Source organism: Mobula birostris, chromosome 25 (genome assembly GCF_030028105.1).
Source record: "Mobula birostris isolate sMobBir1 chromosome 25, sMobBir1.hap1, whole genome shotgun sequence".
NCBI lineage: Eukaryota > Metazoa > Chordata > Chondrichthyes > Myliobatiformes > Myliobatidae > Mobula > Mobula birostris.
The window spans coordinates 3,447,157-3,469,693 of NC_092394.1; the positions used below are offsets into that span (position 1 = coordinate 3,447,157).

Consider the following 22,537-nt stretch of genomic DNA (forward strand, 5'->3'; position numbering starts at 1 on the left):
TCAAGGAGCAAGGGTAGGGGTATAGGTGAGGACTGAAAGTGGACGATAGTGGCAGGAGAGGAAGGGATGGGGGGGAGGTGGGTAAGGTGAGAGGGGTGTGTGAGGAGGCAGCTCACTAGGTGGTGAATGGGCTGGGGGTCAGGCACTTGTCAAAATGTCAGCACCTGGTATCGGCCATCTCTGGTCGTGGTTTTGCCCAGGGCTGCCTCCCTACTGTTCCTGGGGGTGTGAAGGGAGAGACCGGCCTGACTCTGAGAACCCCAAGCCACTGGGCAAGGCAGCAGGGTAGAGCTGTGTCGCAGGAGCCTGTACAGGGTACAGCTGTGTCGTAGGTGCCTGTACACAGGCATGAGGCTGTGAGGAATCTATAGAGGCCCAACCCATAGGCACCAGGAAGTGCACTGCATAACTTGGCCTTAACCTTCCTCTCCTTGGCTGTCAGGTCCAGAGCATCAGGGAACACCTTGGCATGACCTCAGGAGTGAACAGAGTGCCTTTGCTCCGATTGAGCCCGCATGTACGGACACCGCAGGTAGGGTCAAGGACAAATCACAGAACTAACCAGAACCACTGCCTGCTCCTTAATGGGGGGGATATCAAACCCTATCCCACAAGTGTGTGATGGGACACTAGAGAGAGTTTCACTCTGTGTCTGACCCCGGGAGTGTGTGATGGGACGCTAGAGAGAGTTTCACTCTGTGTCTGACCCCGGGAGTGTGTGATGGGACACGAGAGAGAGTTTCACTCTGTGTCTGACCCCGGGAGTGTGTGATGGGACGCTAGAGAGAGTTTCACTCTGTGTCTGACCCCGGGAGTGTGTGATGGGACACGAGAGAGAGTTTCACTCTGTGTCTGACCCCGGGAGTGTGTGATGGGACGGTGTGGAGGGAGCTTCACTCTGTGTCTGACCCCGGGAGTGTGTGATGGGACGGTGTGGAGGGAGCTTCACACTGTGTCTGTCCCCGGGAGTGTGTGATGGGACGGTGTGGAGGGAGTTTCACTCCGTGTCTGACCCTGGGAGTGTGTGATGGGACGGTGTGGAGGGAGTTTCACTCCATGTCTGACCCCGGGAGTGTGTGATGGGACGGCGTGGAGGGAGCTTCATTCCGTGTCTGACCCCGGGAGTGTGTGATGGGACGGTGTGGAGGGAGCTTCACTCTGTGTCTGACCCCGACATGTGGAGGAAGTTTCACTCCGTGTCTGACCCCGGGAGTGTGCGATGGGACGGTATGGAGGGAGCTTCACTCCGTGTCTGACCCCGGGAGTGTGTGATGGGACGGTGAGGAGGGAGCTTCACTCCGTGTCTGACCCCGGGAGTGTGTGATGGGACGGTGTGGAGGGAGTTTCACTCCGTGTCTGACCCCGGGAGTGTGTGATGGGACGGTGTGGAGGGAGTTTCACTCCGTGTCTGACCCCGGGAGTGTGTGATGGGACGGTGTGGAGGGAGTTTCACTCCGTGTCTGACCCCAGGAGTGTGTGATGGGACGGTGAGGAGGGAGCTTCACACTGTGTCTGTCCCCGGGAGTGTGTGATGGGACAGTGTGGAGGGAGATTCACTCTGTCTGACCCCGGGAGTGTGTGATGGGACAGTGTGGAGGGAGATTCACTCTGTCTGACCCCGGGAGTGTGTGATGGGACAGTGTGGAGGGAGCTTCACTCTGTGTCTGACCCTGGGAGAGTGTGATGGGACAGTGTGGAGGGAGGGAGCTTCACTCCGTGTCTGACCCCGGGAGTGTGTGATGGGACGGTATGGAGGAAGCTTCACTCCGTGTCTGACCCCGGGAGTGTGTGATGGGACGGTATGGAGGGAGTTTCACTCTTGTGTCTGACCCCGGGAGTGTGTGATGGGACGGTGTGGAGGGAGTTTCACTCTGTGTCTGACCCCGAGAGTGTGTGATGGGACGGTGTGGAGGGAGATTCACTCTGTGTCTGACCCCGAGAGTGTGTGATGGGACGGTGTGGAGGGAGATTCACTCTGTGTCTGACCCCGGGAGTGTGGAGGGAGGCTTAGAAGAAAATTAATATAACAGGCAATGCAGTGAGGTCAGGCAGCACCTGTGTAGAGAGAAACTGTTAACATCGTGGTGAACCTGTTATGCATTCTCTCCTTTGCTGCTGCACCTTCCTGTCGTGTGGTAACCAGAACTGTTCTACCTGTGGGCATCTCGGGTTCAAGTTTTATTGTCGTCTGTCTATACATATACACAACCAAACAAAACAATATTCCTCTGGGCCCCAGTGCACACACAATAATATATCACACACAGCACATAAAATAAAATATTACTGGAAATAAGTTAATAATGTATAATTCAAAATGCATCTGGAGGATAGCACAGGTAAACATTAAACAGCTCACTGTCCTGGTGACGAGACCTCAGCGGTGGCAGGGTATTCATTAGTCTCACACCCTGGGAAAAGAAGCTGTTACCCAGTCTGACAGTCTGAGTCCTGATGCTCCTGTACCTCCTTCCTGATGGCAGTGAATGAAAGAGATTGTGGGAAGTAATCAAGTGCTTGAGGTACTGTATGATGCCGTCTCCAAACAAGGAACAGTCCGCCCCGAATCATTTCTAACCATGGTCAGGGACTGCAACCAGGCTTGTGTGAAGAAATCCCTGCCCAATTACAATTAGCATTCAACCTGTAGCACCAGAGGTCCCAACACACCAGACCACTGTTACACTAAAGGCCAATTTATACTTCCGCGTCAAATCTACACTGTAGGTACGGCGTAGCCGCATACCCTACACCGTAGCCTGACGCGCACCTCCCCAAAAATGTAACTACGCATCTCAGTGACGCAGACAGCAATAACTGTGATTGGTCCGCTTGGTAGCACCGCATTTCCTCCTACGCTGCAATAGCTTCCCATTGGGCGACTTAAGGGCAGGGAAGGAACTCTGGCTGCAATGCTTTCCATAAAGCTTTATAGACCTCCGAAATTATGGAGGACCCTGTGCTCGACGCCAGTTTGTAGCTAGCTGCTACAGCCTATTTATTGACTTCCACCTGAAGCTAAAACTTGAATGGTGATTGCCAGTCTCTGAACGTACACTGATGCGAAATAAATGGTTGGAGACAATGAAACAAATTGTCAAATCTACCTGCCGACGTCCGAAAATATTCAAAATGCATTTCCTCGTCTATCTCTCTCAGTGGCCGGATAAGCACAGAAAATTCACCCTCCTTCAGTTTCAGTTGCCGTTGTTTGAAGTTTGAGTTTCTTTGTGTTGAATTTCAACACGAAGAAACTCAACACAGTGGCACAGAAACCCCACCGCCAACTAGCGTTTTGGCAGTGAATTGCAGAGAGACGCAGACACACCAATGCACAAGTATAAATGCTCACAACGGCGTAGGCTACTACGCAGAAGTATAAATCAGCCTTAAGATACGGAATGCCTCCCGTTCCATGCCCAGACTGCATTTCGGGAAATCGGATCACTTGGCTGCCCTTCTCCTGCCTGCACACAGGCAGAGCAAGGCTCCAGAGATGAGGGCAATAAGTAGGAGGTTGTGGAAGGCAGAGGAACGGCTACGGGATTGTTTCGAGTCGGTGGACTGGGCCGTGTTCAAGGACTCATCGGAGGATCTGAATGAATTCACCGCGGTTGTTAGAGGCTTTATAAAAACAGTCACAGACGAGTGTGTCCCACAAAATCGTTCAGATCTTCCCCAATCAGGAGCCCTGGATGGACCACGAGCTCCACAGTCAGGGCCAGATCAGAGGCATTCCGGTCTGGAAAACAGGAAAGTTACAAGAAGTCCAGGTATGATCACCGGAAAGCCATTTCACAGGCAAAGTGGCAGTTCCAGACTAAACAAAGGATGCTGGACAGTTGTGACAGGGCTTGAATATTATCACCTCTTATATAGTTAAATCAAGTGACATGGGTGACAGCAGGGCTTTGCTTCCACATGAGCTCAATGCCTTCTATGTTCACTTTGACTATAAAAACATGGAGGAACCATCACAAACTCCCACAGCCCCTGATGATCCACCGATTTCAGTCCCTGAAGCCAATATGCGAGTAGCCTTCAGGGCTGGATGAACCCACAAAAAGCAACTAGTCCAGGTGGCATTCTGACCAGCTGCCAAAGGCCTGTGCTGATCAACCGGCTGGAGTCTTCACTGAGATCTTTGACCTCTCGCTTCGGCAGTCTGAGGTACCCACCTGTTTCAAGCAGGATTCAACTGTGCTGGTGGTGACCATCGGTCGGTAGCACCTACATACTCGGGAGTGTTTACTCATAGTCCAGCTGTCACAACTGGACAACTGGAAATGCCATAGACCTGGGGATATGGATCTTCTTGGACAATGACTATATGGATCTTTGTGGACAATGACTATATGGATCTTCGAGGACAATGACTATATGGATCTTCGAGGACAATGACTATATGGATCTTCGAGGACAATGACTATATGGATCTTCGAGGACAATGACTATATGGATCTTCGAGGACAATGACTATATGGATCTTCGTAGACAATGACTATATGGATCTTCGTGGACAATGACCTACATACTCAGGGAAGTGTTTTGAAAAGTTGGTGATGAAACATATCAGGTCTTGCCTCAGAAGCAACTTGGATGTGATCCCATTTGCCTACCGGCACAACAGGTCCACAGCAGATTCCATCTCATTGGCTCTTCTCTCAACCCTGGAACATTTGGACAGCAAAGATGCTGACATCAGGATGCTCTTTATCAATTACGGCTCAGCATTGAATACAATCATCCTCTCAAAACTAATCAATAAGCTCCAAGACCTTGACCTCAATACCTCCTTGTGCAATTGGATCCTCAATTTCCTCGCTTACAGATGCCAGTCAGTTTGGATTGGCAACAACATCTCCTCCACAATCTCCAACACAGGAGCACCGCAGGGCTGTGTGCTTAGCCCCCAGCTCTACTCGCTTTACACTTGTAACTGTGAGGCTAAGCACAGCTCCAATGCCATATTCCAAGTTTGCTGACGACACCACTGTCAGTGTGGTAGGCCAAATCAAAGGTGGTGACGAATCGTATAGGAGGGAGACTGAGTGGTATCAGAACAACAACCTCTCTCAATGTCAGCAAGACCAAGCAGCTGATTATTGACTTTAGGAGAAGGAAACCAGCGGTCCGTGACCCAGTCCTCATCGGAGGACCAGGGGTCGAGAGGGTCAGCAACTTTAAACTCCTCAGTGTTATCACTTCAGGGGACTGTGCTGGGCCCAGTGTGTAAGCGCAATTATGAAAAAAGCATGTCAGTGACTACTTCCTTAGCAGCTTGCAAAGATTCAGCACGACATCTAAAACTTTGACAAACCTCTGTAGATGTGTGTTGGAGAGTATATTGACTGGTGGCATCGCAGTCTGGAATGGGAACATCATGCCCTTGAATGGAAAATCCTACAAAATATAGTGTATGCAGCCCAATCTATCATGGGGAAAGCCCTCCCCTCCCCACCCCACCATTGAACACATCTACACAGAGCGTTGTCGCAGGAAAACAGCATCCATTGTCAGGGACCCCACCACCCAGGTCAAGCTCTCTTCTTGCTGCTGCCATCAGGAAGGAGGTACAGGAGCCTCAGGACTCTCACCACCAGGTTCAGGAACAGTTATTACCCCTCAACCATCAGGCTCCTGAACCAAGGGGGATAACTTCACTCAACTTCACTTGCCCCACCACTGAACTGTTCCCACAACCTAGGGACTCACTTTCAAGGGGTTTCCATCTCATGTTCTCGATATTTATTGTCTATTTATTTATTTATTATTTCTTTTTCTTTGTATTTGCAGTTTGTTCTCTTGTACACTGGTTGTCTGCCCTCTTGCATGCGGTCTTTCATTGGTTCTGTTATGATTATTGAATTTACTGAGTCTGCCTGCAAGATCTGTGTGCAGATCTAACCCATGTACTGTACCACTGAAACATGATGTCGCAACCCTCACATTCAGTCTCTGAGGCCTCTTTCAGCCTTTCTACCCGTGTCACCATTGTGGGGGAGCAACAGGAGAGAGGGGCCTCCAATAGACGGGGCCAACTATGAATGTTTGCATCCTAGTCAGTAAACAAGATGGGACAGTATGATATGGAGAGCAAGCTGTTGCTCATGCAGCACATCCCCCTCTCCACATAGCTGATGAACCCAAAGGAACGACAGAGGCTGATACAGTTTGGTACCAGCAGCGTCGCAGGAGTTGCCAGTCAACAGTAAACTCAATGTTTGGAGCTTAGAAAAATCGAGGGCTATGCGATAGGGAAATTCTAGGCAGTTTCTAGAGTTGGCACAACATTGTGGGCCGTAGGGCCAGTAATGTGCTGTAAATTTCTATGTTCTTTGTTCTGTGTTCAATGTGGGACTGTCTTAGGGACTCCAGCTCTGGATTTTTCCCTCGGGATTTTCTCCCGAAGCCTTCCCTGTGAATGGGTATAGCTGTAAAGCAGCAGAGGTTTGAGATCAGAGTTTTCCTTCTCCTAGGTGAGCTGCCAACCACGGCTGATGAGCCCCATCTGCCTGAAACAACCAGTTTTAAGGTGCCAGCAACCCACCTTTGCCCCTTCCCCTGTCAGCAGGAACAGTTCCGCCGGGATTAGTAGCTAAGCCACACGTGAAGGCCAGGAGCTAGACTTGTTTGTCAGAGGCTATTTGAAACGTATGCCATTGGGAGCACTTAATAGATTGTGGGAGCTTGTCCCCACAAATCTCCCTCCTGGCTACAATAACCTTCAAGAATCAGGAGCTATAGACTTGCAACCTGAAGAACTTCGAAGTTCCGCCGCCCCTGATTCCAGGCACCAGCGGTCGGGCACCCTGTGGCTGGAAGGCTAACCAGTCTCTGAAACCCCACCCTTGTTGCTCCTGTGACAGACTCTGCCCTTACTCCTGCCACAGGTGGAGAGGACACGTTGTTGGTGCGCGTCACCCGGGCGCAGGCAGCACTTGGCAGACTGCTGGACGTGCAGACCCAGGCGGAGAGCGCCTTACAGCAGCAAGTGAAAGCTCTGCGGCAGGAGATGTAAGTCTTGGCGGTGGGGTGGGCGGTGAGTTCAACATTCGACAACTCAGGAAGCGGTGGGAAACGTCTGTTGTTGGCCTTAGAATCAGGGACATAAGTTGTGAAATGTGTTGTTTTGCTGCAGCAGTAGAGTGTAAATACATTAAAATATACTATAAAGTACTGTAAGAAAAACAGTGCCTATAAAGAGTATTCACTCCCTTGGGAATTTTCTTGTTTTATTGTTTTACAACATTGAATCACAGTGGATTTAATTTGGCTTTTTTGATACTGATCAACAGAAAATGACTCTTCGTGTCAAAGTCAAAACAGATCTCTACAAGGTGATCTAAATTAATAGAAACATAAAACACAAAATAATTGATTGCATAAGTATTCACTCCCTTTAATATGACAGAACAAGTCATCACTGGTGCAGCCAGTTTTAGAAGTTTTTAGAAGTCACAGAATTATTTACATGGAGATCACAGTGTACAGTCAACGTTTCAATTGATTGTAGTAAAAATACACCTGTATCTGGAAGGTTCAACCGCTGGTGAGTCAGTATCCTGGCAAAAACTACACTATGAAGACAAAAGAACATGCCAAGCAACTCCACAAAAAGGTTATTGAAAAGCACGAGTCAGGAGATGGATTCAAGAAAATTTTCAAGTCACTGAATATCCCTTAGAGTACAGTTAAATCAATCATCAGGAAATGGAAAGAATATGACACAGCTGTAAACCTGCCAAGAACAGGCCATCTTCAAAAACTGAGTGACCATGCAAGAAGGGGACAAACGAGGGAGGCCACCAAGTGTCCTGAGATAACTCTGGAGGAGTTAGGAGCTCCAGTGGCTGAGATGGGAGAGACTGCGCATACAACAATTGTTGCCTGGGTGCTTCACCTGTCGCTGCTTTATGGGAGAGTGGCAAAGAGAAAGCCACTGTTTTTTTTTAAAAAAAAAAAACAACAAAGTTTGCCAGAAGGCACGTGGGAGACTGAAGTCAGCTGGAAAAAGGTTCTATGGTCTGATGAAACCAAAATTGAGCTTTTTGGCCATCAGACTAAACGTTATGTTTAGTGTAAGTGAAATACCGCACATTATCAAAAACCTCCATCCCTACCCTGAAGCATGGTTAACGTTCACGCTTTGGGGATGCTTCACTGCAGCAGACCCTGGAAGGCTTGTGAAGGTAGAGGGTAAAATGAATGCAGCAAAATACAGGGAAATCCTGGAGGAAAACCTGATACAGTCTGCAAGAGAACTGTGACTTGGGAGAAGACTTGTTTTCCAGCAAGACAATGACCTCAAGCATAAAGCCAAAGTTACATAGGAATGGCTTAAAAACAACAACGTTAATGTCCTAGAGTAGCAAGTCAGACTCCAGACTTCAATCCAATTGAGAATTTGTGGCCAGACTGGAAAAGGGCCGTTCATTCACCATCCCCATGCAATCTGACAGAGTTTGAACAGTTTTGTAACGAAGAATGGGGAAAATTGTGGTGTCCAGATGTGCAAAGCTGATAGAGACCTATCCACACAGACTCAAGTCTGCAATTGCTGCCAAAGATGATTTGAAGGGGATGAATACTTCTGCAATCAATTACTTTGTGTTTTATATTTGTAATTAATTTAGATCATTTGTTGAGATCTGTTTTCATGAAAGTCTTTTCTGTTGATCAGTATCAAAAAATGCCAAATTAAATCCACTGTGATTCAATGTTGCAAAACAATAAAACATGAAAACTTCCAAGGGGGTGAATACTTTATCTAGGCACTGTATGTAAAAACTTAAGTAGTGCAAAAAGAGAGCAGAAAAAATAAATGGGTAGTGTTCATTGGTTCATTGCCCATTTAGAAACCTGATGGCGGAGGGGAAGAAGCTGTTCCTGAAATGTCGAGTGTGTGTCTTCAGGCTCCTGTACCTCCTCCCTGATGGTAGCAATGAGAAGAGGGCATGTCCTGGGTGATGGGGGTCCTTAATGATGGATGCCGCCTTAGAGGCATTGCTTGGATGCTGGGGAGACCAGTGCCCATCAAGTTTACAACTTTCTGCAGCTTTTTCAAATCCTTTCTGCCCCTCCATACCAGACGGCAAAGCAGCCAGTCAGAATGCTCCCACGGTACATATACAGAACCAACCCCAGCTTCACACCGTGGCTGCAAAGTTATCCAGGTGGTGGGTGTAGACTAGGGCAGGGGTCCTGTGCAGTGGGGGAGACAGAATTTGCTGGACATGGAGAATGCAAGGAGGAAGGAGTGTTGGGTTGTGATGGGTGCATCTTAGGACCTAAATCAGGTTTGTTGTCACTAAGTATGTGGGAAATTTGTTGTTTTGCGGCAGCAAACTGGTGCAATACATAGAATATATTATAAACTGCAATAACAATATTCACTCAGCGGCCATTTATCATGTACCTTCTGTACCAGAGAAAGTAGCCACTGAGTGTATGTTCATGGTCCATTGCTGCTGGAGCCCATCCACCTCAAGGTTCGACATGCTGAGCGTTCAGAGATGCTCTTCTGCACCCTGCTCTCATAACACAGTTATCTGAGTTACTGTCGCCTTCCAGTCAGCTTGAATCAGTCTGGCCACTCTTCCCTGACCTCTCTCATTAACAGGGCATTTTGGCCACAGAACTGCTGCTCACTGGATGTTGTTTGTTACTCACACCATTCTCTGTAAACTTTAGGGGCTATTGTGTGTGAAAATCCCAGGTTAGTAACAGTTTCTGAGATACAGAAACCACCCTGTCTGGCTCCAACAATCATTCCACAGTCAGTTACTTAGATCACATTTCTTCCCTGTTTTGATATTTGGTCAAACAACATCTGAGCCTCTTGACCGTGCCTGCATGCTTTTATGTATTGAGTTGCTGCCACACTAGATCTTTGCATTAACAAGCAGGTATACCTAACAAATGTGAGTGTGTACTGTATTCTGTGGCCTGTGGGTGGGGGATTTAACATCTCCCCGGTTGGATCTCTCCTCAGCATTGATGGCCGGCAGCAACAGAAGGCGAGGAGCAGCCAGAAGCAGCTGGAACTGCACGGCCTGCAGGACCGTGTGGCCAAGCTTGAGGCAGAGAACCGGCAACTGGCCCGTGACCTACGGGCACACGTCAAGGTAAGAAATGTCTGTGTACGCTCTCACCGAGAGGGTGCAGCTGCCCGCCAGCTCAGAATTGGTGCGGGCAGGTGTACGTGCTTCTCCTTCTGCCAAGAAATACGGTGCAGAATGAAGCCTCTCGTGACAGGGTGCCACTCCATCTTCAGACTGTTCCACCCGACAAGTGTTGGATTCTGATGTTCTTTCAGAAGTCAGGAAAGAGGCACAAAACTGGCTGCTTCTCGATCGCTTTATTAAGAGATGATTCTGACGCCTCCGTCGGTCAGAATTGACAGTGGATATTGCGTCCTAGCTGTCTAGATACACAAGCCGGGGCAGTACGATGTGGAGAGCTAGCTGTTGCCGGTGTAGCAAGCTCCCCCTCTGATGAACCCAAAGGAACAGCAGTCACTGATACCGTTTGGTACCATCAGTGTAGCAGGAGTTGCCAGTCAATGTAGAACTCAATGTAGAGCTGCCTTAGGGACTCCAGCTCTGGATTTTTCCCTCGGAATTTACTCCCGAAGTCCTTCCCATGAGTGGGTATAGCTGCAAGGCAGTAAGGGTTTGAGAGCAGAATCTTCCTTCTCCTGGATGAGTTGCCAACAATGGCTGACGAGCCCCATCTGCCTGAAGCGACGGGTTTTAATGCACCAATTACCCAACTTTGCCCCTTCTCCTTTCAGTAGAAACGGTTCTACCAGACTTGGTAGCTAAGCCACACATGAAGGTCAGGAGCTGGACTTGGTTGTCAGAGGCTATTTGAGATGCATGCCACTGGGAGCATTTAATAGGGGGTGGGAGCTTGTCCCCATTACCACCCCCAGATATAACAACCTTAAAGAACTTAAGAGTTGATAGAACAAAAAAACAAATGAAATGGACGGTGATGGAGGTCTGCCAAGCAAAGGGAAATACAGGAGAAGCAAAAGAATTGAAGAGGATGGCAGTCAACATGGAGCAACGCCTTTATAGATGAGGAAAATTCCATTCACATTTGTAGATAAAAGTTAACCAATGAGATACTGTAGCTCTTATTTAAATAATGCAGAAGAAAGAAGCTTCCAGAGCTTTCCAGAATTATACTTTGTATAACTTGCATATACATATTGTGACCACTACTAAGCAGTTACTTGTATGTAAGTAATTATATAAAATACAAGCAGATAATTGTTCAACTGCAAAGGCAATAACAATTAAACAGTCTAATCTAAGAATTAAACAGTTTGATCCAACATGGAGTACCTCCATCTGTTAATAATTCTGTCTGACGGGGTACCACCATCTTCTACGCACACACTTGGCAGCAGTCGTGGAGCCTCAGTGCACACAACGCACACGCACAGAGTGCTAACCTTGGCCATTCCCTCTTCCCTGTCTTTTTAAATCCCCCATGCCTTCCCCAGCCCCCTCACCAGCCTGGGTGTCCAGTACTCCTGTTTAGTGTCATTTACAGTACCCGTATCTAAAGGAGAATTTAAAAAAAGTTACAATAAATAAAAACACAATAAATATGAATTCTTCAGATAGCTTATATACACAGACTGATTGTATGTCCATAAAGTGACTCTAGGCATAGGAGTGTCTGTACATAAGGTGACTGACAGGAAATGATAAAGTAGTGGTGGTTGGGGGTGTGGAAGGGTGGGTGAGTGGGTGGAGGTGTTGATCAGCCTCGCTGCTTGGGGAAAGTAACTGATTTTGAGTCTGGTGGCCCTGGGGTAGGTGCATGGGTGGAGTCTTGTTTTTTTCATTCTTTATACTTCATTTGTTCTTGTAACGTTTAATAAAACAGTCATAACCACCAAGTTTTTTTGCCTCATTCTTGACTTGCAAAGAACATGCTGATCAGTATCAGCAGAGCTGTCGGAATCCGGAATCCACAGTGACAGTGTTCCTTCCCTTACAGATTAAGTGTGACATGGAGGAAACTCTGACTGATCAGAAGCAGACCATTGTTAAATTTCATGAAATGTTGGATTCCAATCTTGAGGAACATACACAGTATCTGGTAAGGCTCTAGTGAACATGCACTCAGCTCAGCCCATCATAAACATGGAATATTACAGCCCAGTACAGGCCACCTTTTAAACTATCCCTCCGTTCCACACACCCTCCGTTTTTCTGTTGTCCATACTCCTATCTAGAGTTTCCTAAATGCCTCTAATCTATCTGCCTCCACCACCGCCCTGGCAGTGTGTTCAACACACCCACCACTCTGTGTGTATAAAACCTCCCTCCAACCTCCCTTGCACTTTCCTCCAAAAACCTTAAAGTGGGCCATTTCCACCCTAGGACAAAGTCTCCGGCTAACCACTCAGTCCAAGCTTCTCTATCGATTCACCTCTCATCCTGGTTTCATACGACACAGGAGCAGAATGAGGCCATTTGGCCTGTCAAGTCTGCTCTGCCATTCCATCTTGGCTGATATATTATCCCTCTCAATCACATTCTCCTGCCTTCTCCCTGTAACCTTTGACACCCTTTACTAATCGAGAACCTAGCAACCTTTGCTTTAAATATACCCAATGACTTGGCCCCCACAGCCATCTGTGGTAATGAGATCCACAGATTCACCACCCTCTGGCTGAAGAAATCCCTCCCCTCATCCCTCAAGGGACGTCCACCTATTCTGAGGCTGTGCCCTCTGGTCCAGGACTCCCTCACTACACGAAACATCCTCTCCACATCCACTCTATCGAGGCCTTTCAATATTCGACAGGTTTCAGTGAAATTTCCCCTCATCTGAACTCCAGCAAGCTCAGGCCCAGAACCATCAAGCACTTCTCAAATATTAACCCCTTCATTCTCGGGATCAGGCTATGGAGCAGGAGGTCGTGGACCTGAGGCGTCAGCTGCAGCAGCTGGAGACGGAGACCAGCACCCTCCGCGAAGAGTTTGCCAAACTGCAATCCCCTGCCGACGTTCCAGGCAAGGGCTGGCTTCAGGAGAAGGTGGAGCTGCAGCATCAGGTAACACGTGGGGTGCCCAATAATGTCTGGGTTCTCAGCACTCACCAGCTCATGATCCGTGGGTTAATCAGTGAATCCCTCCCCGGGTGGGGTGTCCGATGTTGTCTGACCTACGGGTTACTATCTAATCCCTCCCCGGGTGGGGTGTCCAGTAACGTCTGGGTTGTCAGCACACACCAGCTCATGATGTGTGGGTTAATCAGTGAATCCCTCCCCGGGTGGGGTGTCCGATGACGTCTGGGCTCTCGGTGCACACTGGGCCATGGGCCACAGCCTAATTAGCCAGTCTCTCCCTGGGTGGGGTGTCCGATGAAGTTACTATCCAATCCCTCCCCGGGTGGCCATTCACTGCCACTCCCACATCGCTGTATTCACAGTTCAGTGGGTCACTCCAGGGGGCAGTGAGGGGGTGAAGCTGGCCATTTGGCCCATCATTGTTGTGCTAGCGTGGCTAGCCTCCCCACAGAAGGAGAGGTTCTTCATGCTGATTGAGGACTGTGAGACCGTTTTGCAAATGTCAGGGGCTGAGTCAGTCTTCACAGCCTGTGCCTTTCTGTGGACTCCTGCTCCTTCAGCAGACTCTTCGGAGACACAAGTGGCTCTGCAGAGACTGGGATATACAGTAACATAAGCAAAATACTGGAGGAGCCGAGAATTCCCTTCCACAACTTCGATGCTGCCCTCACCTGCATTTCCTCTGTTTCCTGGGCAGCTACTCTCACCCCATTCTCCCACTACCATAAGAGGGAGAGGGTTCCCCTTGTCCTTGCATACCACCCAGGAGCCTTCATAACCAGGATCATTCTCAATACTTCAGCATTGTCAACAGGACCCTACCACCAACCCCCATCACTTCCTCATCTCCCCCTTCATTTTCCACAGGGATCGCTCCCTACACACCTCCCTTGTCCACTCGTCCCTCCCCACTGATCTCCCTCCTGGCATCACAAGTGCTACACCTGCCCTCCTGCCTCACCAGCAGTCAGGGCCCCAAACAGTCCTTCCAGGTGAGGCGACATTTCACCTGCGAGTCTGTCAGGGTCATCTATTGTATCTGGTGCTCCAGGTGTGGCCTCCTCTACATCGAGGCCATTTGATCTGTTTGGGGATTTCCTCGAGGCCATTATTTCAGTTTGACTTCCCATTCCCATTCCACATGGCCACCTCCACCATCACAATGAGGCCACTCTCAGGTTGAAGAATCAGAATGAGGTGTTGTTTCTTCATTCTGTCTGGGTGGCCTCCAACCTGATAGCATGAACATCAATTTCTCTAACTCCCCCCCCCCCCCACCTCCGTTTTCCATTCCCCACTCTGGTTCCCCCTCACCCCCTCCCTTCTCTACTTACCTCTGGTGCCCCCCCCCCTTCCCTTTCTCCTGTGGTCCACTCTCCTCTCCTATCAGATCCCTTCTTCAACCTTCTACCCCCTCCTTCCATCCTCTCCCAGCTTCTCACTTCACCCACCTTCCCCCTCGCTGGTCTCACCCCACTTGTCCTCCTTCCCCTCTCTCCTGTTTATTCTGGCTTCTTCCCCCTTCCTTTCCTCTCCTGAAGGGTCTTGGCCAGAAGCATCAACTGTTTGTTCTCCTCCACAGATGCTGCCCGACCTGCCGAGTTCCTGCAGCATTTTGTGTGTGTTGCTCACGTGCTCTGGGCCATGGCTGAAGGGTGTAGACCTGAGGGGGGTGGGGTCTAACAATATGGGTCTTCAAAGGGTGGTATGGGCTGTCCTTCCCCATCAGCAGTGACCCCTCTCCCTCCCCCCCCCCCCACCTGTATTCACTGGAACACAGGTGTCATTCCTTGAATTGTGCTGTTTAAGGTGCGGAAGCTGCGGGGGGCTTACGTGCAGAAGGACAGCGAGATGCAGCAACTGAGGGAGAAGATGGTCAGACACGTGAGTAACATCTGATTGCCTGGTGTGTTGGGCTGGTGGCCCAGCTCTCTGGTTCTCAATTCCCCCAGAGTTGTCCTGCTCAGTGGTTCAGTGGTTCCCATGTTCTCTATCTGTGAACCCAGCATCCCTGCACTGGGCTCCATCATCCTTCAGACAACATGGAACAGAACAAGCCCTGCAGCGGCTGTGGAGGCCAAGTCTTTCTGTATATTTAAGGCAGAGGTTGATAGATTCTTGAGTGGTCAGGGCGTGAAGGGATACGGGGAGAAGGCAGGAGATCGAAGCTGAGAGGAAAATTGGATCAGCCTCTGCTTCCTCTCTAAAGCTTCCTGTAATGAGGCAATCAGAACTGGACAGGGTACCCCATGTGGTCTAACCAGAGTTTTGCAGAGCTGTAACATTATGTCTCAGCTCTTGAACTCAATCCCCTGACTCATGAAGGGCAACACATCGTAATCTCTCTAATCACTTTAGTTTTAACCTCCAAGTTGAAACTAAAATGTTTTTAAAGATAAAGATTTAAATTAGTTTTATTTTTCACTTTGAAACATACAGTGGAATGTGTCGTTTCCGTGAATGACCAACATGGTCCCAGGATGTGCTGGGGGCAGCCCACAAGGGTCGGCACAGTTCTAACACCAACATAGCAGGGGCCTTCCTACTCAGCCCGTCAACTTGCGAAGCTCTTCCCTGGCCTTGCACTCACTGGGCGAGGGTGTTAACCCATGGCTTCCCTCCTCATCTCCACTGCCCGAGTGTGGATCAGCCTGCTGGGCTGTGGGAGATGCCACTTCTCACACCGCTGGGGCAAGTAGCTCCTCCAATGCCCCCAGCTCTGATCTCTATCATCCTCTCTTTGTTCGAAGTGTCAGGCACCTGTCCTAACTCCTCCCCACCACTTGGGCAAAGTTCTATCTTTTTAAAAAAAGTAGCTAGGGGCTGTTCTGTCCTGTATCTCTTTCAGTCTGCCAGCAACCCACCAATTTAATCCTGGCCTAATCACGGGACAATTTACAATGACCAATTAACCGACTAACTGGTACATCTTTGGACTGTGGGAGGAAATCCAGGCAGTCACGGGGAAGAACGTACAAACTCCTTACAGACAGTGACAGGAATTGAACGCTGAACTCCAATGCCCCAAGCTGTAATAGCATCATCCTGCGGTTCAGTCTGGGATCTGCAGTGTCTGTATTGGGGCAGAATGGTAGTGTAGCAGTTCACATAATGCATTACCACGCCAACACACGAGTTCAATTCATGCTGCTGTCTAGAAGGACTTTGTACGTTCTCCCTGTAACCATGTGGGTCCCTCCGGGTTTTCCGGTTTCCTCCCACATTCCCAAGACGTACAGATTAGTTCGTAAGCTGTGGTGTTGTATGATGATGCTGGAAGCGTGGTGACACTTGCGAGCTGTCCTAGGCACAATTCCTCGCTGATTTAACACAACACATTTCACTATACAGTACATTTTGATGTAAATGTGACAAATAAAACTCACCTTTAATCTGAGCCAGGTTTAATTTCACCTGTCTGTATCGTGAAATTTGTTGTTTTGTGGCAACAGAACATTGCAATACGTAATAAAAAAAATTATAGATTGCAATAAGAATTATATATAAAAAATTGAATAAGTTATGTAAAAATAGTGAGGTAGTGTTGATGGGTTTTGATGGTGGAGGGGAAGAAGCTGTTCCTGAATGGTTGTGTGTGTTTAGGCTCCTGTGCCCCCTCCCTGCCGGCAGGAACGAGAAGTAGGCATGTCCTGGGTGACTGGTTTCTTCGTGACAGATGCTGCTGTTTTGAGGCGTCTCCTTTTGAAGGTGTTCTGGGTGCCGGGGGAGACTGGTGCCCATGATGGAATTGGCTGAGCTTGCAGTGCCCAGCCCTTGTCACAGGCTGTGACCCCCGACCCCCCCCCCCAAGGTGGGGGTTGGTGAGGCTGCCGGCAGATTGCGGTGCGTTGGGGTACAGACGTGGTCAGTAATGTCTCCTTTCCCCACTCCTAGCGAGCCATTCTGGAGGAGAACAATGAGAAAGCAGAGGCGGAGGTGGCCAAACTGGACCAGATGATCGAGCATGTCAGAAATGTAAGTGTCTGGGAACGGTGGGGTGGGTTGTGCTGAAGATGGTGGGTTGCTGAGGCATTGTAAGGCACTGGTAAGGTCTCATTAGTTCTGTGAGCAGTTGTATGCTGATGTTGGAGAGGGTTCAAAGGAGGTTCATGAAAATGATTCCAGGAATGAAAGGGTTAACGTGTGAGGAGTGTTTGATGGCTCCGGGCCTGTACTCACTGGAGTTTAGAAGAATGAGGGTGGACGTCATTCAAACCTATCGAGTATTGAAAGACCGAGATAGAATGGATGTTTCCTATATTGGGGGAGTCTACGACCAGAGGGCACAGCCTCAGAATAGAGGCTAAGTCATTGGTTACACTTAAAGTGGGGGTTGATAGGTTCCTGATTAGTCAGGGTATCAAAGGTTACGGGGAGAGGCAGGAAAATGGGGTCGAGATGGATAATAAATCAGACATGAAGGAATTTTGGAGCAGACTTGATGGGCTGATTGCTCTTCTGTGGAATGGTGGTGTGGGGGGTAGGGAGTGGGGGTCTGCAGGAGGGCAGTTATCAATACCCAGAGCCTTTTTGCTCCACCCCAGGGTGATGACGTTGGCTGTGCAGCAACGACTGTCCCCCGCTGTGCAGAGGGGATAGTGGCTGAGTCCCAACCAGCAGGCCGGTCAGTCAGAATGAATACAGAGTCCACTGCCGCCCCCACTGCCAGATTCACCTCCCTCTTACTGAGTAAATTCTTCCTCAACTCCGTTCTAAACGGAGGTCCTGTGCCCTCTGATGCTGGACTCCCCCACTACAGTGAACATCCTCTCCATATCCACTCGATCTTGGTCTTTCAATGTTCAATAGGTTTCAATGAGATCCTCCTTTAATCTTTTAAACTCCATTAGACATAGGAGCAGAATTAGGCCATTCAGTCCATCAAGTCTGCTCTGTCAATCCATCACAGGTGATTTATTATCCTGCTCAACTGCATTCTCCTGCCTTCTCCCCCTAACATCTGACACCCTGACTAATCAAAAACCAATCAACCTCCACCTTAAATATACTCAATGACTTGGCCTCCACAGCTGTCTGTAGCAACGAATTCCATAGATTCACCACCTTTTGGCTAAAGAAATTCCTCAGTTCTGTTCTAAAGGGACGACCCTCTATTGTGAGACTGTGGCCTCTGGTCCTAGTCTCCCCACCGTAGGAAACATCCTCTCCACATCCATTCTGTCCAGGCCTTTCAGTATTTGGTAGATTTCGATGCGATCCCTGTTATTTTTTCTGAATTCCAGTGAATACAGGTCCAGAGCCATCAAACACTTCTCATATGTTAACCTTTTCATTCCTGTAATCATTATCACGAACCTCCTCTGGACCCTCTCCAATGCCAGCATATCCTTTCTTAGACAAGGGCTCTGGGTGATGGCGGTGGTGGTCTAGCAGTGTGGTGGTCTTGACTCTCTCTCACGACCTAACCCAAAGCTTCTTTCCCTGAAATGTCAGGGTAATTGGACTGAGTCTGTGTTTGTTTGACCCTTGGGTTCAGACCTCGTGCTGATAGACTCCCCCTACCTTTCCTCTGTGGCTGGTGTGTCTCGGAGGGCTCTGCTCTGCTCTCCCTGGTCCGGCCGCCGGTGACCAGGGCTGTGGTGGGGAGAGGCCATTTGGGCCATCCCGTCTGCTCGCGATTCCCCTTCCAGTACAACCCCACAACCCGGGATCTCCACAGTACCAGACACCTGCCAACCTATCTCGCATTGTACTATGACCGAACCGCTGTGGCCTCTTGTGTAGAGGTTCACAAATATTCTCCTCCCTCTGGGTGAAAGTGTCTCCCTCCTGACCTCATTGTGGTTGTTGAGCCATTGTCTGCCTACAATGCATTTTCTCTGTTACTGTTATTGATTTCTCTTGTACCACCTCACTGCTGTGTAATATAGAGTCCGGGGCCAAGGACTGGAGGTCTGGAGGTCAGTGTGTGTGAGCGGGTGGGAAAGGGGCTTGTTTTACAGTTGTTTAGTTGTTGCTTGAGGTGTTCTGAACATTGTGGATATGCTATGCTAGTGCTGGAATGTGTGAGCACACTTGCAGGCTGCCCCCAGGCTTTTCACTGTGTTTTAGTGTACACTTTATTAAGTAAATCTGAATCTAATGATCCAATCTATATAAACAGTATACATGACAGGTTTTTCCACTATCAGTGTATGACAATAATAAACCAATCCCTCCTGCAGACGGTGGTGGTTTTGTGTTCAGCCACAAAGCTCAATCTCTGATATCTCAATAATCAACGCACACTGACCCCTTGTTGGGCTTTCGCTATTATTAGTTGTACATCACTTAAATTAAATTTGTTAGATATTAGAAGTGAGAGGGGGGCTAGGGAGTTCCCAGAATAATGGTTTGATTGCCTACTTCACTAAGAGATTCCAAAATTAGAATCCAATTAAGAGGATGCAGTCTGCAGACAGCTTTAGTGCGGCTGCTGCCTGCCACACATCTCTTCCAGCCCCGGGGTCAATAGGGCGCAGGCTGCCCCCCCCACCCCCAGACCAGCTTTCACTCACTTAACGTCACACTTTCCAGCTGGTGATTGCCATGAGGCAGCAGAATTAGGTCATTTGGCCATTCCATCATGGCTGATTTCTTAGCCATTTGAACCCCACTCTCCTGCCTTCTCCCCATAAACTTTGGTGCCCCGACTGATCAAGAACCTGTCAACCTCCCCTTTAAAAGACTTGCTCTCCACAGCTGTCTATGGCAATGAGTTCCACTGATTCACCACTCTTGTGCTAAAGAAATTCCTCCTCATCTCTGTTCTAATTCAGAGGCTGTGCCCTCTGGTCCTAGACTCTGACACTACAGGAATCATCTCCTCCACATCTAGGCATATCTACACCTTTCAACATTTGACAGGTTTCAAGGAGATTCTTCTCCCACCCGCCCTACCCCCCCAGAATGCTTCTAAACTCCAGTCAGTACAGCACCAGAGCCATTAAACACTCGTCATACACGAAACTCCAGTCAGTACAGCCCCAGAGCCATTAAAGACTCCTCGTACACTAACACTTTCATCTTTCATTCCTGGAGTTGTTCTTGTGAATGTGCTCTCCATTTGTGTTTCAGACACTCCATTCGGTGCCTGAGGTGGTGGCAAGCTCCGCGGAGTTGAAGGGACTCTTGTCGTATCTGGGAGACGACCTGGGAACCTAATGCGTCTGGACCACTGGGTCTCCTCGAACACTCTCTGTCTGCCCGGGGTGTCACTACCAAAGAGGATTTAATGGTTGTGTCTGGGGTGAGTGGGGAGGCTGTTTGGGCTCTCCAGTGATCTCAGCGTTCATAACCTCACATTCAAAAATTGGGCATCTCCAGTTTGGAGAGAAGACCTGACCATGATCATCCACCTGATGTGCCCCCAACTCTGTCCCACCAGCTCGACTGTGGCAACAGTTCGATGTGACTGGAGCTGTTTGGTTGGCTCATCTCAAGACGCGAGTTCTCTGCTGATCCCTGACACAGTGAGACCCCGAATCAGAGTGAAACATCATGTGAAATATTTATTCGTTGTACAGAGATGTGTGTTCTTTCCCTGCTGTGGTTCATGTTGAGATGCTTCTGTGTGGTGGTGGTCTCCCTCCTCTATATGTTCAGCAGAATATTTCCCCTTGTATATAATAAAGGCTGTGCATGTTAAAGTGTTACTGTGGTGACATTAAGCCAGGGAAGACTTATACTTTCAGTAAAAAAGTTCATCGGGTGATTGGACCTTCTGTCCGCCAGGGTCGGAGCTGACCGCTCCAACTGTCTGCCAGGCTCGTAGCTGACCGCTCCAACTCTGTCCGCCAGGGTCAGAGCTAACCGCTCCAACTCTGTCTGCCAGGGTCGGAGCTGACCACTCCAACTCTGTCCGCCAGGGTCGGAGCTGACCGCTGTAACTCTGTCCAGCTCTGTGTGTGTGATTGGAGGTTACAGCGACCCACGGCGACTGTGGCAAGATTCAACCTCTACCCTGTCGGACTATGTTTTGGTCACTGCCCACTGGCTGAGCTCCAATCTTGCCCACACCAAATGCTGGAGGAACTTGGCAAGTCTGGTCATCAATGAAGGGGAACAAACAGTCGCTGTTTTGGGCTGAGACTATTGATCAGGATTTCCAGCATCGACACAATCTCTTGTTTCTGACTTTGTCCAATTTTTTAACTCTCTACCTCCTTGTTTACTTTCCAACTGATCATTTCTCTACACCCAATCCACACCCATGGTGGGCAGGCAATTTAACAAACTGACCTTGAACCCAGAGACCCAGCCTCTGCACCGGTAAAACGTGGTTGTCTGATCAGTTAAATCAGTGGGTTGCTGGGCGGTCTGTCTCCTTGGACTGGAAAAGTCTGTTCCATGCTGTATCACAGAATAAAATAAAAATAAAAATGGCGACGGATGAGTCAACCTCGGCTTCAAAGCAAGTCATAAACATGAGATTCTGGAGAGCAACACACAAAATGCTGGAGGGATTCAGCAGGTCACACTGCAGCGACGGAGGTGAATAAACAGTCAGCGTTTAAGGTAGACACTTCATCATGGCTGGAAAAGGTGCGGGGGCAGGAGGAGAGCTGGAAGGTGATAGGGGAAGCCGAGTGGGTTGGAAGGGTGAAGGGCTGGAGAGGAAGGAATCTGATAGAGAAGCGAGGACCATAGAAGGAGGTGATAGGCAAGTGAGTCGAGATTAGAGTGGGGAATAGAAGATGATGGGGGGGGGGTACCAAAAGGAGAAATGGATGTTCATGCCATCAGGTTGGAGGCTACCTAGACAAATCTCCCAATTTATGACACGTCTCACCAATGTAGAGGAGCGGGGGATACGATAGACGACCCCCAGCACATTCACAAGGGAAGTGTGGCCCCACTTCGGGGCCCTGAACGGAGGGGAGACGGGGGCAGCACTTCGGGGCCCTGAACGGAGGGGAGACGGGGGCAGCACTTCGGGCCCTGAACGGAGGGGAGAGAGGTGGTGTAGGGGCAGGGACAGCATTTTGGCCATTTGCAGGGATAAACAGGAATAGATCCAGATGAGCCAGCAAACGGGAAAATCGGGAGAGGTGTACTGGAAGAAATCAATTACGTACATCCTTCACATAACTGAGGTGTAAAAATCTATACGTTACGTCTCCAGCTGAATGTGCAATTTATAGTAATTTATAATAAAAAATATGTACAACAGGACAATCGATATAACATAGAAATACCGTTGTATCAGCATGAATTAATCAGTCTGATGGCCTGGTGGAAGAAGCTGTCCCGGAGCCTGTTGGTCCTGGCTTTTATGCTGCGGTACCGTGTCCTGGATGGTAGCAGCTGGAACAGTTTGTGGTTGGGGTAAGTCGGGTACCCCATGATCCTTCGGGCCTGTTTTACACACTTGTCTTTGTAAATGTCCTGAGTAGTGGGAAGTTCACATCTACAGATGCACTGGACAATTCGCATCACTCT

The 22,537-nt window shown here is 49.0% G+C and overlaps 1 protein-coding gene across 1 annotated transcript in view; it reads left to right on the top strand.

Moving 5' to 3' along the window:
• Positions 1-21,478, top strand: part of LOC140187466 (uncharacterized) — a 52,757-nt gene extending 31,279 nt beyond the window's left edge. The window contains exons 15-22 of the mRNA XM_072242783.1: positions 443-532; positions 6,894-7,017; positions 9,995-10,127; positions 12,019-12,120; positions 12,929-13,081; positions 14,906-14,980; positions 16,991-17,071; positions 20,174-21,478. Coding sequence (XP_072098884.1) covers positions 443-532; positions 6,894-7,017; positions 9,995-10,127; positions 12,019-12,120; positions 12,929-13,081; positions 14,906-14,980; positions 16,991-17,071; positions 20,174-20,260 — 845 coding nt within the window. The 3' untranslated portion in view covers positions 20,261-21,478. The remainder of the gene's footprint in view (positions 1-442; positions 533-6,893; positions 7,018-9,994; positions 10,128-12,018; positions 12,121-12,928; positions 13,082-14,905; positions 14,981-16,990; positions 17,072-20,173) is intronic.
• The last annotated feature ends 1,059 nt before the right edge of the window (positions 21,479-22,537 follow it).